Source organism: Phoenix dactylifera, chromosome 8 (genome assembly GCF_009389715.1).
Source record: "Phoenix dactylifera cultivar Barhee BC4 chromosome 8, palm_55x_up_171113_PBpolish2nd_filt_p, whole genome shotgun sequence".
NCBI lineage: Eukaryota > Viridiplantae > Streptophyta > Magnoliopsida > Arecales > Arecaceae > Phoenix > Phoenix dactylifera.
The window spans coordinates 10,297,745-10,314,962 of NC_052399.1; the positions used below are offsets into that span (position 1 = coordinate 10,297,745).

General features: G+C 44.0%; 2 protein-coding genes across 2 annotated transcripts; both read left to right on the forward strand.

Annotated features, from left to right (window-relative positions):
• The first annotated feature begins 9,183 nt into the window (after positions 1-9,183).
• On the forward strand, positions 9,184-9,633 carry LOC120111707 (4-hydroxy-2-oxovalerate aldolase-like). Its single transcript, XM_039129566.1, has one exon. It carries the CDS (start codon positions 9,184-9,186, stop codon positions 9,631-9,633), a length of 450 nt encoding a protein of 149 aa, XP_038985494.1.
• Positions 9,634-12,665: 3,032 nt separating this feature from the next.
• LOC103699677 (7-deoxyloganetin glucosyltransferase-like) lies at positions 12,666-14,492 on the forward strand. Its single transcript, XM_008781683.4, has 2 exons — positions 12,666-13,293; positions 13,384-14,492. Exons 1-2 carry the CDS (start codon positions 12,783-12,785, stop codon positions 14,304-14,306), a joined length of 1,434 nt encoding a protein of 477 aa, XP_008779905.2. The 5' UTR covers positions 12,666-12,782; the 3' UTR covers positions 14,307-14,492.
• Positions 14,493-17,218: the final 2,726 nt, after the last annotated feature.

Consider the following 17,218-nt stretch of genomic DNA (forward strand, 5'->3'; position numbering starts at 1 on the left):
GAACACAGCCGCCACCAATGCTTAGACCGGAACTAATTGCCATCAGGATTCCTTGGTTCCTTGGTTTAAGAGATTGAAACCCCTTTTTCTGGGTGGGTTTTGCATCACTGATGACTTGTTGCCACTGGCCGCCGATCACCAGTTAGCCAGCCGTGAATCTCCTAACCTCCAGTACCCCACCAGCAGCCACACTCTCTTTCTCTTCATTAGTTAGATAAAGAAAAAAGTTTATTCTCTCCTTCTCTCTCCTTTCTCTCTCTTGTTTCTCTCTCTTTATCTGGACTTTATCTGTCTACTTTTTCTCTAGGATTGTTGGATTCGATAAGGACTCCTCACGGTGACTTTGAATCTACCTTGGTGAAGAATTTTGATCCATGGTCGTCGACCGGTGTTACAACCTCCACCTTGGCCTTTGTCGTACATTGTTGCATTTGGTCACCCCCAATTTTTATTGAATCATCTGCACTCTAGTTCAACCATGATTAGATGATATTCGTTTTGATCAGACCAACCAGAGTATCTGGCACTCTTGCTTGATCAGCCCAAGCTAGTTAGCTAGTTTATATTCTGATGTCAATGGACAGTTAAAATTTTGTATTTGAATATTTGAATTATTTGATCATGATGGAGTTAGTAGGTGGATCCTTTTAGCTATAATCTGTTAATTTTAATTTATGGAGTTCATTAGAAAATTGTTCATCTAGGCCTTGTATGAACTTTAGGGCACCGCTATAGGGTTCACGCGGCCATGTCATGTGGTCAATCTAGATGACAAGTTCTGGGCGTGACAAAAGTGGCATTGGAGCTTAAGATTTAGGAATTCTAGAGTTTAGGTTCAAAGTGGGTGTGAATGGGAAAATCTTTAAATTGTGCATAAAAAATAAAAAAATAAAAACACAAGTTATGACTTGTTAAATACACTCCGGATATTGAAGCAATCTTAACATGATGAAAATAACTCGTGTAGGTTGACATGGGGTGAGGGAGTGGACATGGGCATAATAGAAAGCTGACCTAATTTGCTGATGGCTTCATTGCTTGAGCATCCTCTGAACAACAAGAAGGTGCTCCACCCTTGCCGACCAGGGGTACGCATTAGTAGGAACACTCCAACGACCCCACTAGAAGTATTTCAGAGACAGAAACTCCAGAGATGGGAACCTCGTGTGAACCTTAAATTCAGCCTGGGAAAACACTCTATGCTTCTCAGCTGATGCAAGCAATGATGCAGCAACAAACTGCTTTCAAATTAGATATGGTAAGAATGATGGAGATGCAGCAACAGCCGCAGCAGAGTTTCATGGAGTAGCAGCAACCATTTATGCAGCAGCAATAATAATTTATGCAACAGCAGTTGCTGTAGCAACAATTGGTGCACCAGCAGCAGTTGCAGCATTAGGAGTAGGTGTTTCCTTAGTAGCAGTAGGGGGTTAGAGTTCAGCAAGAGCATCATTTTAGTTTGACAGAATTTAAGAAATTTGCACCATCAGCTTTTAAAGGCACTTCTGTCCCTTTTGAGGCTAAGACCTAGCTGAATGAGATGAAAAAAATATTTTAATGCCATGAGATCACTACAAAAGAAAGGATATCTCCCGACGGTTTTTTTGGTCTCTACCGATGCTTTTAAGCGTCGGCGAATTTTCAGCCCACGCATCCCAAAGCGTGGGTCAGACGTCGGGCAGGTGGGCGTGGGTCCGGTTTTTGCCGACGCTAAGGGAAAGCGTCGGTAAAAACAGGGATTTTCCTACGCTAATAAAAGCGTCGGCAAAAACGACATCTGCCGACGCTTTAAAGTGTCAGGAAAGCCCAAACCAGTTTTGGGTTTTCGCCGACGCTTTAAAGCGTCGTTATAAATATTTTTTTTAAAAAAAAATATTTTAAAAAATATTTTGAATCAGAGCCTCGATTCCTCCCAATTTCCTCTCCGCCTCCTTCATCGCATCCCTCAGATCCCACAGATGCCCCATGCTCGCGCTCAGATCCATCTGCACCACGTCGACCCCCTCGACGCCGGTGATTGCCTCGATCTCCGCCAGCCCCGCCGCCGTCTCCACCTGGCACATCACCAGCAGCTCCTCGTCAACCCGCGCCAGGTAGCCATCGTCGATGCCGTAGGCGGAGGCGCGCACCACTGTGTCGGCGGACCCGCGGACGCCGCGCGGCGGGAAACAGCAGAACGGCGAGCTCGGTGGCGCCGGGGGACTCGATCATGGGGAACATGAGGCCCTAGGGGCCGGATGGCCGGATGGTGGAACTGAAGTTGAAGCACCTCAGCTTGGAAGATTGCAAGATCTCATCCTCGCTACGAGAAGTCAGAGCAACCTTTCGCAAGATCACCGCCCAAATCTATAGCCCAAGAAAATCGAAAGACCCAAACAACTCAAGCACGCAGGCAAAATAAATGATCATGAAACTTTCTAATTAAACTAGCTGGCTGATAGCAAGCAACAAATCTTTTTAAATTGAAGTATAACTCTCTAAACAGATCAAAGCGCAACAATCTCAACTTAAAGACCCCCCAAAAATGGATAAAGTCATCCAAAAAACCATAGCCAAGCATCAAGAGGCCTCGAAAACCAAAAAGCCTCACCAGTTCATCATCATGCCTGAAGCTGAAGCGCTGTGGCAGGGGCTCTCCGCCTTGATCCTCGCGCTCCAGCAGTTCTCCATCAACAAGAACCCGAACAAAGATGCGCAACCAAACGAGAGGAGTCCGCCGCCAGATCCGCAACCAATACCACCGGATCCGGCCACCAGACCCTCCGCACCTCCCCTCCCTGCTTCCGCTGCCGGATCCGGCGACCGAGCCGGGGCGGAGCTGGCTTTCTCGTGGCTGGAGCGGGAGGGCGGCGAGGGGGAGGGGTTTTGAGCGGCCCGTGGAGGGGAGAAGAGGCGATGGAGAGTAGTTTTTCAAGGGGTGGGTGGAGAGGGGGGAGAGGGGGGAGAAGGTCATGGCAAGGAAAAGGAGCCCCATGGGGGTCCGATCCCGAAATATTTTACAACGGGGTCTGACAAGGGAATGACGACGCTTTTTAGCGTCGTCTTAGGCCTGCGATCCCGAAATATTTTACGACAGCGTGAGGATGGCTTCTGAAAAGGGATTGACGACGCTTTTTAGCGTCGTCTTAGGCCTGCGATTACACCGACATGAATTAGCGTCGTTTTTTGCCGACGCTTTTTACAAGCGTCGCCACATTTAGATGATAGACCGAAAATTGCCGACGCTTGTAAAAAGCGTCGGCAAAAAAGCGTCGGTAAAACCGACTTTTCCTGTAGTGGATGCATTCCCTGAGGAGGACAAGGTCACATTTGCTACATTTATGCTGCTAGGAGAAGCAGATACTTGGTGCAATGTGCAAAGAGGAAAGATGGGGCAAAATGTTGCACCTTTAACTTGGAAAGGATTTAAGAAAATTTTTCGTGACAAGTATATTCTTTAGAGATGAGATGATAGAAGTTTCGAGAATTTACCCAATTAAAGTAGGAGAACATGATGGTCGCTTTATCTGCTGCAAAGTTTGAAGAGCTAGCTAAGTATGCTTCAGAACATGTGGAACATTAAGGTGAATAAGCTGAGAAGTTTGAAAGAGGACTTAAAGCCCGAATCAGAAAACAAGTATCCACTTTTGAGTTGTCTACTTACAAGAATGTGGTTAATAAAGCTTTAGTGGTTAAAAGGGGCATGAATGATACTCAAGAAGAGAGGAAAAGAATTATGAAAAAGAGGAATAGATAAAATGGTTCTCCAAATCAACATGACAAGAATACTGAATCAAGGCCCAAGAAACAAACTACTACGAGTGATAAACTCAATGCAAGGATGTTGTAAAATGCTATAGATATGGCTGAATGAGAATTGTTTTTTGTGTTCCACAAGGTAGTCATCTGCCCTAATAGTAGCAAGCGACAGACGACATGTATCTCAACTTGTTCAAGAAGCTCCACCAAATCGAGCATCTCAGGATGGACAACAACAATGAGGAGGGCAACGAAAGCCTAGAACTCAAGGGCGAGTCTACTCCCTTACGGAAAAGGATGCCAGTGCTTCTAACTCTATGGTCACAAGCATTTGGATCTGACCCTTAAGTTATTATTTTTGATATATGCCTAGTGATCGTAGGAGATTGGATTGCCTATCTAAGTTTGAGATAGATTTGCAGCTATGGGTTATGATATGTGACAGGTACGACTAGAGTCTCATCCACCCATGCCTGTATTTTGTTTGATCATAGAGCTACTCATTCTTTTGTATCATTTTGTTAGAGAAAATAATGCAATGATTCCTATGCCATTAGAGGTTGAACTTTGTGTCTCCATCCCAGTGGAGATGCTATTTTAGTTAGCTCTATCTGAAAAGATTATATCTTGAGTATTGGAGGTCGGAAAATGAAATAGGATGTTTCCTTTGCCAAAAATAATCTAAGCCATACAAGCTAGGCGACTCCTTTGAAAAGGTGGTGAATGACACTTATTCATAGTAATGGGCACCCAGCGGAAAGTGCTCAAGCTAGAGGATATTTCTATTGGGAAGAAATTTTTTGATATCTTTCCAGAGGATTTGTCGGGACTATCTCTTGATAGAGAGATTGAGTTCTTCATTGCTTTGATCCCTAGCTCCAGACCAATTTCTAAGGCCCCATACCAGATGGCTCTAGTTGTGTTAAGGGTGCTAAAGTAATAATTGCAAGAGCTATTGGACAAATTTCATCAGGCCTAGTGTATCTCTCTGCATTGTTCATCAAAAAAGAAGATGACAATTTCCAGCTTTGTACAAATTACCGAAAAATAAATATAGTAATAGTAAAGAAAAATACCCTTTATCGAGGATTGATCAGTTGCAAGAGGCACAAATCCTTTCAAAAATTGATCTTCCCTACGGTCATCATTAGTTGAAAATAAGGGCTAAAGACGTACCGAAGATAGCTTTCAGAACTAGATATGGACACTATAAGTTCTTGGTCATGCCATTCGGGTTGACAAATGCACCTGCAACCTTTATGGACATTATGAATTGGATGTTCAAGCCTTGCTTGGATCGGTTTGTGGTAGTATTTATCGATGACATTTGAATCTATTTAAAGAGCCTACAAGAGCATGAAGAACATTTGAGGACAATATTATAAACTCTTACAGAAAAGATTTACGGTAAGTTGTAGAAATGTGAGTTCTGATCAAATAGTGTCATCTTTTTTGGACACGTGATCTCCAAAGATACTAACTCTATCGATCCAAAGAAAGCAAAGGCAGTAGTTGAGTAAAGTAGACCTGCTCATGTGTCCGAGGTGCACAACTTTTTGGGAATGGCAGGATCTTATCAGAGATTCGTTGAGGGATGCTCTTATAATGCCATACCACTATCTCATCTAACTCAGAAGTAAGAAAAATTTGAATAAATGGAAGATTGTGAATAGAGTTTTTAAAAGTTAAAAAGATGATTGGTGACAACTCTGGTGTTGGCTATTCCATCTGGGATGGAAGGTTTCACCATCTATAGCGATGCATCTTGTAAGAGCCTTATTGTATTTTGTTGCAGAATGAGAATTTAATAGCCTATGAGTTGAACTACCCTACTCATGATTTGGACTTAGCGGTTGTGATCTTTGCTTTAAAAATATGGAGGTATTGTTTATATGGTGAACATTGCAAAATTTTTATGGATCATAAGAGTCTAAAGTATATCTTTACTCAAAAGTAGTTGAATTTGAGGCAAAGAAGATGGTTGGATCTATTAAAAGATTATGATCTAATTATCAATTATCATTTCAGAGCTAATGCTTTGAGTAGAAAATTTTCGAATGAATTAGTGGCGCTAATCACTACACAAAGAAACATTTTGTTATATTTAGAGAGATACGAGATTGAGGAGTGATTCCATGATCCTTAAGTTCGATTTACTAATCTTACAATGCATCCCACCCAAATTGAGAGAATTAAGTCATTCCAAAAAGAGGATTCAAAATTGCAGAAGATAAGAGAAGTAGTAGAGTGTGGTGTCCAATCCAAACTTTATGTATATGAGGATGGCTCCTTAAGGTTCGGTGGCAGATTGTGTATTCCTAAACTTTCAAAATTAAAGAATGAAATTTTAGAGGAGGCTCATAATTCAGCTTATATGGTGCATCCAAGAGCCACTAAGATGTACCGGGACCTAAGGAAATAATTTTGGTGGAGTGGTATGAAAAAGAATATTATTTAGTTAGTAGCTCAGTATTTAGTGTATCAGCTGGTAAAAGCAGAGCATCAGAGACCTGCTGGACCATTGCAGTCTATTCTCATTCCTCAAAGAAAGTGGCAGCATATCACTATAGAATTTGTGACTAGCTTGCCAAAAACCTCATAGGATAATGATGCAGTGTGGGTGATTGTTGATCGGCTAACTAAGTCAGCACACTTCTTACTATTTAAATTTGGTTCCTCCTTAGAGAGATTAGTGGGTTTATATATAAGCAGATTGTAAGGTTGCAAGGAGTTCCAATTACCATTTTGTCATATAGAAAGAATAGATTTGTTTCAAAGTTTTGGAGAGGTTTTCATAAAGCCCTTGGAACCAAATTGAGCTTCGACCCAACTTTCCACCCCAAAACTGATAGGCAGTCAGAAAGGACCATCCAAATTTTAGAAGATATACTAAGAGCCTATGTTATGGATTTAATAGGTGCATTGGATAGTCACCTGTCACTAGTAGAGTTTGCCTACAATAATAGCTATCAAGCAAGTATACAAATGTCTCCTTTTGAGATGTTATATGGCTGGAAGTGCCGATCTCTTATTTGCTCGAAAGATGTAGACGAGAGCCTGCATCATGGATTTAGAAGGTGCATAAGATAGTCACTTGTCACTAGTAGAGTTTGCGTGCAATAATAGTTATCAAGCAAGCATATAAATAGCTCCTTTTGAGACATTGCATGGCTAGAAGTGTGGATCTCCTATTTGTTGGGATGATGTTGGCGAGAGAAAATTATTAGGCCTAGAGATAGTGCAATAGACTATAGTCAAGATTCAAGTGATCAAATAATGACTCTGTATAGCTCAGAGACGACAAAAGAGTTATGCTGATAAGAGAAAGGAAGAGTTAAAATTTTAATTGGAGATCATATTTTTCTGAGAGTTCACCGACTAAAGGTGTGATGGGATATGGGGTTCGTAGCAAATTGAGCCCTAGGTATGTTGGTCCTTTTTGATATTTTGGACAATGTTGGAGAGGTGGCATATCGAATGGCTTTGCCACCGGCTTTATCTAGTATGCACAGCATATTTGATGTGTCAATGTTGAAGATATATATTCCATACCCTAGTCATATAGTTGCATAATGAGCCATTGATCTTCATGAGGGTTTGATTTACAAGGAGTTTTCGATACGAATTGTGGACAGAAAGGATCAGGTATTACGGTATCAAATTTGTTTTATGAAAAGATAATGGAACAATCATTCGGAAAGAGAGGCTACTTGAGAGCTCAAAGAAAAGATAAAGGTTTAGCATCCACAACTTTTTGAAACTTGAGGTATGTTAATTTCAAAGGTGAAATTATTTAAAGGAGGCAACAATGTGAGGGCTCGGTCCATTGACCAGCCTGCACATGATTTGGGCCACAAGCCTATCATGGGTAATGGCTCATGTGGCCTGTAGACGGAAGAGGGAGAAGAGGACTCCTATTTAGAGTCCAACTTCCTCCTTCAATCTTGCCGGAAGGAGGAGACTGAGGAGCCGATCCTTCCATGATTAATCCTTGAATTTCATCTATAAAAGGGGCTCTTCCCTCTCTCTAGGATTTGTCTTTGGAATCCCTCAATTAGAGAGTGACTTTGAGTTTATTACTGCAAAGGATCTCGAGCATTTCGCTGTTGATCCAGCCAGAAGAACTCGTCGGAGGTAAGTCTTTGTTGACATCCCCTTGTTCCCAAACTATTACGCATGGGCTTATAGGACTAGGTCCAATGGACCAATCCAATACTCGCTCGCCACATTACACTCCTTCTATATAAACTATTCAAGATCAAAACATAGAAAGAATTCATTCTATAATCAGCTGCATACATGCCTCGGGATTTGGATTGGCCCACCAGATCTGGTACATCAAATAATTTCCCGACTACTTAGAATAACATGAATCTTTCATGTCATAAAAGCACCTCCTGCTCTTTGATTTCAAATGATTGGAAGCCTTCATGTAGGCTCTAAGAGATTTCGACATACTTTTTGCTTTGAGAACTTCTGATTGTTCATGCAAGAGTCCTAACAGGTTGTCCACGATACATGGCAAATTCATGCTACTCAGTCTCCCACATATAATGTCTCTCAAAAGTTAAGCGCCCCTGGGGATTTTTCTTTTTTGTTGTTGTGATGGAAATGGTTGTTATGGACCATCCATCTTTTATTGATTGAGCCAAACGACAAAGAAGACTGAAAGGATTAATAAGAAGTATGGCTTCCTCGTAGAATAAGACAACTGCTAAGAAAGGAACAAAAGAAGTTACAAAAGAGAGAATTCAGAGTGCCACCAGAGTTGTTCTTGCAACTAGGAAAAGACAATCGGCAATATTCAGAGAGCAAACTTGGCAAATTGAGGCAAAGCAGAGAATTGGGGAGGATGAATTACAGATACTTAGGTGCCACCCTAGTGAATGTCACAAAATTGCTGAGAATGAAAGAAACTTTGTAGCTACAAAAATCAAGACCTCAATGGCTACAAAATGGAGATGGGAATATTAGGTTCTATCCCCAATCAATTGTTTTTACACTACAGGAAAAGTCGGTTTTACCGACGCTTTTTTGCCGACGCTTGTAAGCAATTTTCGGTCTAACGTCAAAATTTGCCGACGGCAAAAGACGACGGTAATAAGCGTCGGTTTAGTCTCCGGCCTAAGACGACGCTAAAAAGCGTCGTCGGAAGCCAACGCACCAGGTTAAATCCCAACCCTCTTCTGACCACCCCCGTCGGAAGCCACCCTCACACACCAGTCTCTCTCTCTACCCTCGAGCCTCATCTCTCTCATCCCTCCTCCCTCCTCTCTCCAGGTTTCCGTTTTCCCGGCCACCGCCCTCCTCTCTCTATTTAACCAGTAGTATTACCCACATCTTTCTCGCCCATTCCTCGTCTTCTCTCTCTCTCTAACCCATCAAAGGTGCCTTCTCATCATCATCGCCGCCCCTCCCTAACCCCCTCTGGATTCAAGAAGCAGAATGGCTCCGGCGATGATGTCTTCGCCCGCCTCTTCGCCGCCTCCCTTGGATCCCGACTCCGCCCCTCTCTCCCCCGAACCACGGATCCTCAAGTCCCGCCTCGTCGCCGGCGAGACCCTCTACGGCCTCTTCCTCTTGTGCTCCTCCCCGACCCTCGCCGAGATCACCGGCCTCGCCGGCTACAACTACGTGGTCGTCGACATGGAGCACGGCTCTGGCGGCATCGTGGAGGCCCTCCCCTGCCTCCGCGCCCTCGCCGCCACCCGCACCCCGGCCATCCTCCGCCTTCCGAAGCTCTCCGCCGCCTGGGCCAAGAAGGCCCTCGATCTCGGCCCCCAGGGCCTCATGTTCCCCATGATCGAGTCCCCCGACGCCGCCGAGACATCACTCCTATTATCTGCACTCGCCAAGAAATTTGCGATCTTCTCTTTGTCTTCACCTCGTCCATAAACCTCAGACTCAATAACAACTGAGAAGGTCTCTCGATCGGGAGTCCTTCCTGAGGTGGACCCCTCTGCCAGATGGAATTTTGCCCTCTCTTCCGTGATCTCGCCCAATCTCTTATTGATCGTTTTTATCTTTTGAGCCATCTTACAGCAAAAAGCAATTTGGTTGTCAGGAGAGAAGAAGTCGCTAACCATTCCGATCAGCTGGTTATGTCTCTGGATCCTTCGTCGCAGGGCTTCGTACCGGAACTCATCCACCACGTCGTCGGCATCGAAAGCTGCATCCTTGAGCTTCCTCAGCCAACCAGCCAGAGCTTTGTCGCGGATGGATCTCCTCTCGGCATCATCGAGTACATCACCGATCGTTGACAGCACGCTCTGCAGCCTCTCGATGTCAGAGTTGACTCTCCGTGCCAATCCCAGCTCTTCCCAAAATCTAGAACCCAGCTTCCCGATCACGACTTTCAGAATGGGCGAGGCAACTGCTATTGCTGTTGCTTCTGCCATCGCTGAACACTCCACGGATAGATTTGCGCAGGAGATTGTAAACGGTGAGGGCTTGGTGAGCGGAGGATGCTTGGGGTTGGGGGTTTCCAAGTTGACTTAGACCATCATCTGGAAGAAGGGTGCTGGGGGCAGTGGATGTGGGGATTTTCCGGCAGGCGGCGGTGGAGGACGTGCGGCGGTGGAGGAGCACGGAGGTGGACATTGGGGAGAAATTGAGGAAACGAGGCTCTGAATCAAAATATTTTTTTTTAAAAAAATTTTTTAACACACGCTTTAAAGTGTTGTTAAATTGGTTTTTAGCGACATTTAAAAGCGTCGCTAAAACACGTCGCTAAAAACCGCCTTAGCGACGCTTTCCAGAAGCGTCGACAATTCTTTTTTCCACTCTGACATAGCCGATCCTTTGGCGACGCTTTTAAAAGCATCAAAAGAAAACTGACTGACGCTTATAAGTATCGGTAAAAGCCTAAAAAAGCGTTGCCAAATCTTATTTTTCTTATAGTGTTAGAAAGAGGAGGAACAGAATTTTGCAGGTTATGAACTCGGAGAGTAGTGAAGAAGGAGGATTCTATTGTTGTTGCCTTTCTGCATTTTTTGAAACAAAAGGTGGGCTTCCTCCAAGGATCTAACACCACTATTCTCTCAGCTTATGGACAATACTATCCACGTAGGGAAGTCAGTATGGATGAGATTATAACTACCCAGTGTCTCACCCAAAAAGGCTAGCCGAAAGTTTTTTTTTTTTTGGTTTCTTAGCTCTCTATAAGTACCCAACATCTCCTCGGCGAATAATCGATGTAAAACTAAACACAGGACCACACGGGTCCTCACAAAGATTGAGATAGAACTAGAGTCATTGGGATTGGACAAATGTTCATGGTCTAATGGAAAACAGGATGTGTATAAAGTTGTATGTCATTTCTTCTCTATTCACTCACATGCCAGATGCTTGGGAGGCAACTCATGTGGTCTAGGTTTCCGAACCCTACCAAGCGTAAGCATTCTGACGTATAGATTATGTAATACTATTTATAAACCGATAGTAAGATCACTAGCTAATAGACTTAAGATGGTGTTGGGGTCTCTAACTTTCATGCCCCACAACATTTGGAGGGGACTTATAATGTAGAAATATAATTTTCATAATGACTGGACCATCTAAAATCTTCCTCTAAGAAGTTCGACTTGTTGGAAGGTTGTGTAAAAGTAGCAAAGGATTGATTGGGTCATTCCGATGGACGATTGGTGATGGAAGCTCCATGTGTGTGGAAAGATCCTTGGTTTTCAAGCGAGCTTCTAGAATGGCCTGTCCTATGGATGCTGAGGATATTGATCTACACAAGAAACAACTAGTTGTTACTACCTAATGGTGAATAGAAAGAAACTCTAATGAGAAACATGTTTTCAATATTCCGTTGATATCTATGGATGGCCATAAATGGAGAGGTGTTTGGTACTTCTCTATTATTGAGTAAATTGCTTTCTAGCTAACATTTGCTGGGTCTAAAATACTTCCACTAAAAGGTACCCAAAAGTCCTATCTTCAACTAGGATTTTCTGCAATGTGCGAGCTACACCATAAGGCTATGTAGCCCTTGGTGGCAATCATTACAAGATAGGCATTGTGTTTGATACGATACATATTCATGGACTTGCTGTGTTTGATGGTTGTACAGCCTGCAAGGGCATCGTCAAGAGATGGATAGTGTATGCTATATATGTAATCCAATTAGAAAGTAGGAAGATTTTTCACAATTCGCTCAACTCTAACTCCCCAAAAAAGAAGATGGAAGAATTGCAAAAATAAAGCTTAAATCCCCTTTACTTTTATTGATGATAAAAAAAAATAAGATGTACAATCTATGGAAAGGATTGAGGAGAGCTTGGGGACAGGAGCTGGCCGAAGGAGCAGGTCAATAGAGAGAGAGGAGCCCTCTCTTCCTCTCTCTTTATCTTGCTCAAGGAAAAGATAAACGGATGTGAAATTAATTTTCCAATACCGCGAAAGGAGGCCTCGAGTCCAAACTAACGTACCTTCTCCGTCTCCACATGGTTATCAAGAACTTCCTAATCTCAATCCAACGGTCATGGTTTGACGTGCAAAAAAAAGTTATATGTATATAAAATAGATCGATCATACATACTTATAAATATAAATATATCCTAAAAAAACAGAAAGTAAAATATCCAAAACAGATTCAGAATGAATAACAAATCAATTTATAGAAATTCGGCCGAATGCCGAACTACATGAAAGTAGGCAATCCAGTTGGCCATTCGATTATTTTTTCTGTAAATGTTTCTGGCCATACACGCACTGCAGCCCGACCCAGGGCTGGAATTCAGACGTAAGATGATGCCATCTTCTCGTCAAACTGGTCCTCGGTACGTTTCATACTTTTCCTCACGATATCTTTCTGATATTTTTTTATGGACAGGTGCTGATCAATTTAAATTGCCGCTCGCTGGTGACCCACCAAAAGAGGTGACGCTGACGCTCCTTCCGAATGGCTATATAAAGCTCGGCAACCAAGCCCTTTACATCTACCACATAAACAGCCAAGCCCTTTACATTCTTCAACCAAAATAAAGAAAAAAAAGCCTTCTACGCGCGCGCGCGGGGAGAGGGAGCGAGAAGAAGGAAATATGGGTTCCATGGTTCCAGAGAGGCCTCATGCAGTGCTCATCCCCTTCCCAGCCCAAGGCCACGTAACCCCTATGCTAAAGCTAGCCAAGCTCCTCCATTCCCGTGGCTTCTACATCACCTTTGTCAACACCCACTTCAACCAAAACCGCCTCCTCAGGTCCGGAGCCATCTCCTCCCTCGACAGCCTCTCGGAATTCCGCTTCCAGTCCATCCCGGACGGCCTCCCTCCGACCGACAAGGATGCCACCCAAGACATCCCCTCCCTTTGCGATTCCATCCCAAAAAATTGCATTCCCCCCTTCCGTGACCTCATCACAGAGCTCAATGACCCTTCCTCTCCTACACCTGCGGTGTCATGCATAGTTTCCGACGGGGCCATGAGCTTCACACTCGATGTTGCCAAGGAGCTCCGAATCCCCGAGGTCTTGTTCTGGACCCCTAGTGCGTGCGGCGTCATGGGCTACCTCCACTACCAACATCTCATTGAAAGAGGCATCTTTCCTCTCAAAGGTTACTAACTTTCTTAAGTTAAATCAATAGATACCGCCACAATATCGATTCATCAATACTTACAGTTCTTCTCTCTTAATTGGTGCGCAGATGCCAGTGATCTCACTAACGGATATCTCGAGACACCCATCGATTGGATATCAGGGATGAAGAATGTCCGGCTGAGGGACTTGCCAACCTTTCTTCGTACGCTAGACTCCAAGGACATCATGTTCCATTTCTGTAACCGTGAGGCCCAGAGATCATCCATGGCGTCGGCGATCATATTAAACACCTTCGACGAACTCGAACGTCCTGTATTGGATGCGATGGCATCGATACTCCCTCCTATCTATACCATAGGCCCTTTATCCTTGCTCTCTCGCCAAATCACCACGAGCCCAACAACGTCGATAAGCTCGAACCTGTGGAAGGAGGACCCAGCTTGCTTGGAGTGGCTCCAAGGGAGAGAGCCCGGGTCGGTCGTGTACGTGAACTACGGTAGCATTACGATGATGACGAACGAGCAGCTGATCGAGTTCGCGTGGGGGCTGGCTAACAGCAAGCATGATTTCTTGTGGGTGATCAGGCCTGACCTTGTGAAAGGAGACTCAACTGTGCTTCCACAAGAGTTCTTGAGCGAGACCAAGGAGAGGGGTCTGCTGGCGAGTTGGTGCCCACAGGAGGCGGTGCTATCGCACCCCTCCATCGGAGGGTTCCTGACTCATAGCGGATGGAATTCGACGTTGGAGAGCATATGCGGTGGAGTGCCGACGATAAGTTGGCCATTCTTTGCCGAGCAGCAGACTAATTGTAGGTATGCCTGCACGGAGTGGGGCATCGGGATGGAGATTGACAGCAACGTAAAGAGAGAGGAGGTGGAGAGGTTGGTGAGGGAACTGATGGAAGGGGAGAAGGGAAAGGAGATGAGGAGGAGGGCGGTGGAGTGGAAGGGGAGTGCAATCAGCGCAACGCAACCAGGTGGCTCTTCTTTTCAGAATTTCGACAGGTTGGTCAACGAGGCGCTGCTTTGAAGAAAATGCGTTCATATTGATATTGTAATCAGATGCATGGAACTAGGATTTATCGAACAGTTTATTCTCTATGGTTGTAATATGTGTTATGATCCTTCTATGGCTTTCGAGCGGTAAAATTATCTTACTCCTTGTAATTCTAAAATTCTTTGTTTTAGAATTTTGACTTAATTTTCTCGGGAAAAACAGTTTATTTCCTTGGGCCAAGAAAAAAAATCCTAGCGGCGGGGTTCTAGTTTTAAGATTATATTATAGTTTAACTGATTGATATCAGTAACTTTTCCAAAACTAGGGTCCACTGTTTAAACCTGTTAGTGCCATATCGTACACGATATTTATATATATATATATATTTGAAAAACTTAGTTGGTCAGGTCACATCAGGTACATTAATAATTTGACAGAAAACTGGCACGTTCATTGAAAGAGTAGCTGTGATGAATAAGGATGGCGATCGCCATTGTAAATTTACAAGGTCTGTCGACGGGACAAGGGGCGGCCGACAAGGAATGGCCCATGACTCGGTGGACGCCGCAAGGTTCATCTCCTTTCGCAGCAAATGCAATACAATCTGCTTCAGATTCTTACGGGATCTTTAAACAGATTTGTCTTTCAAACAAAGTTGGAACGACATTCGATTAGCATCTCTCTTGCTCTGTGAGGATCCGTGCGGGCGTGTATTTAGTCCCACATCGGTTATTCGCTGGATAGATCTTGGGTATTTATACAGGATCAAGGAACCCAAATAGTAACTTCTGGCTAGTCATTTTGGGTGAGATCCTGGGTTGTTACAAATGGTATCAGAGCAGACCTGGCCCATAACCTATGTGGACTAGGGGACACTGCAGCATGGATCCATTGGGGTTGACCACGGACCGATCATGGTGTTTGTGATTAGATTTGAATGGATTTGAACCCTTAGCCTAACGAGAACGTCAGGGCTTGAACGGGGGGAGTATGTGAGGATCCGTGCGGGCGTGTGTTTAGTCCCACATCGGTTATTCGCTGGGTAGATCTTGGGTACTTATACAGGATCAAGGAATCCAAACAATACCTTCCGGCTAGCCATTTTGGGTGAGGTCCTGAGTTGTTACAAATGGTATCAGAGCGGACCCAGCCCATAACTTATGTGGACTAGGGGACACTGCATTACGGATCCATTGGGACTGACCACGGATTGATCGTGGTGTTTGTGATTAGATTTGAATGGATTTGAACTCTTAGCCTGACGAGGACGTCAGAGCTTGAACGGGGGGAGTATGTGAGGACCCGTGCAAGCATGTGTTTAGTCCCACATCGGTTATTCGTTGGGTAGATCTTGGGTACTTATACAGGATCAAAGAACCCAAACAATAACTTCTGGCTTGCCATTTTGGGTGAGATCCTGGGTTGTTACAGCTCCCGTGTGAGGCCAAGCACTAGATGGATTCACATGAGCATGGCATCAGATCGAGCCATCTCTTCTGCTCCTGCGCGACACCAAGCACCAGATGGGTTCACATGTGCAAAGTCTGACCTCATTGTCTGGCCACAAGTAAAATGGGCAAAACGTGTCCTTTTACGAGCCGAGTTAGACCTTTATTTCCTGCAACAGTCCTCAGATAAGCGTTGCAATTGTGGACCATCACCGCCTTTCGGCATTCTTCAAAGCTCTCTACTAATGGTCCAACTTGCCGAGCGGCAGAAATGCACGGCCGTTTCGCACGTTATTGTCTTATACATAGTGCACGATTTATTTTATCACTAGCTTGCAACGCTGACTTGATCAAAAGGTACTCCATCCGCTTTCTTAGGTGCCGCTGCACCTTTATTTAACCAATATCATCTCATCTCTTCACTTTCCCTCGTAGAGTCTAGGGACTTCTAGCTCCATTTCAAGCTTCTTGCACCAACTTCAAATTTTTCGCCATTAGTTTCCAAAGTATACGTACAGTTTACTACATCTGCCAGCTACCCTTGAACGCGTCAATTTAATCCTACTCCTCGACCAGCATCGATGGATCTCACTCTCGCAAAGAGATAAAATAAAAAAATAAGGATAAAATGGGGGCTCTAAGATCCTGCCATGGCTGGCCAGTACAAAAGTCAAAAAAATGTGAACGTGGCTGTCATTTTTGACCTATTCGGCTTGTCGATCACTATAATAAACTATGTTACTATGAATATTCGAAGTTTATAGATAAAATATTATTGGATTCAACGAGGAGATAACAAGAAGGCAAGTGGGGGATGCAAGCGATGATGCAACTCATTTAGGATTTCTCCAAGCAATAATAGAGATACAGTATCTTACGGAGGCTAGGTCAACATCATGGCTCGATCCAAGCAATAATATATAGAGATACAGTATGTTACGGAGGCTAAGGTCAAGATTATGGTTCCGAGGTAATGGTTCCATTGCCCTTCCCCATTATTCGGGAAAGTTCAACAAAAAAAAATGCCAGCCTTTGTCGACAACATAAAATCCAATGATCCTTGTCGTGCTTAGGAAGCAAGAAAGAGACTACAAGAGATGGGTCTCCAAGGCTATCTCAAGCAACCTTCCGATTCAAGTAAATATTTTATTAACTGGTCTTTTGTCGGTCCATAGCGTCGAGGCGCATGCATGCATAGACCATGACAAAGCAGCCACCATAGATTCCGTAATCAAGCATTACTTGTGGTTTGACGGTCTTGACCCGGAGACTCAGTCAAGAATCGAAAGCGCTGAGTTAATCAATCTGCAATCCAACGTAATCCGAGACGCAGTTCATGAAGCTATTATGTTAGCCATGGCTCTATATGTAATTTGAAAGCATCGTGTACTGGACCAGAAAAACTTCACCTAGTCTTATTTTCTAAATTTTTGTTATTATGCTACTATCACCTAGATCCTAGTACAAGGATCTTACTGGCCACTTCGCATCCGTGTG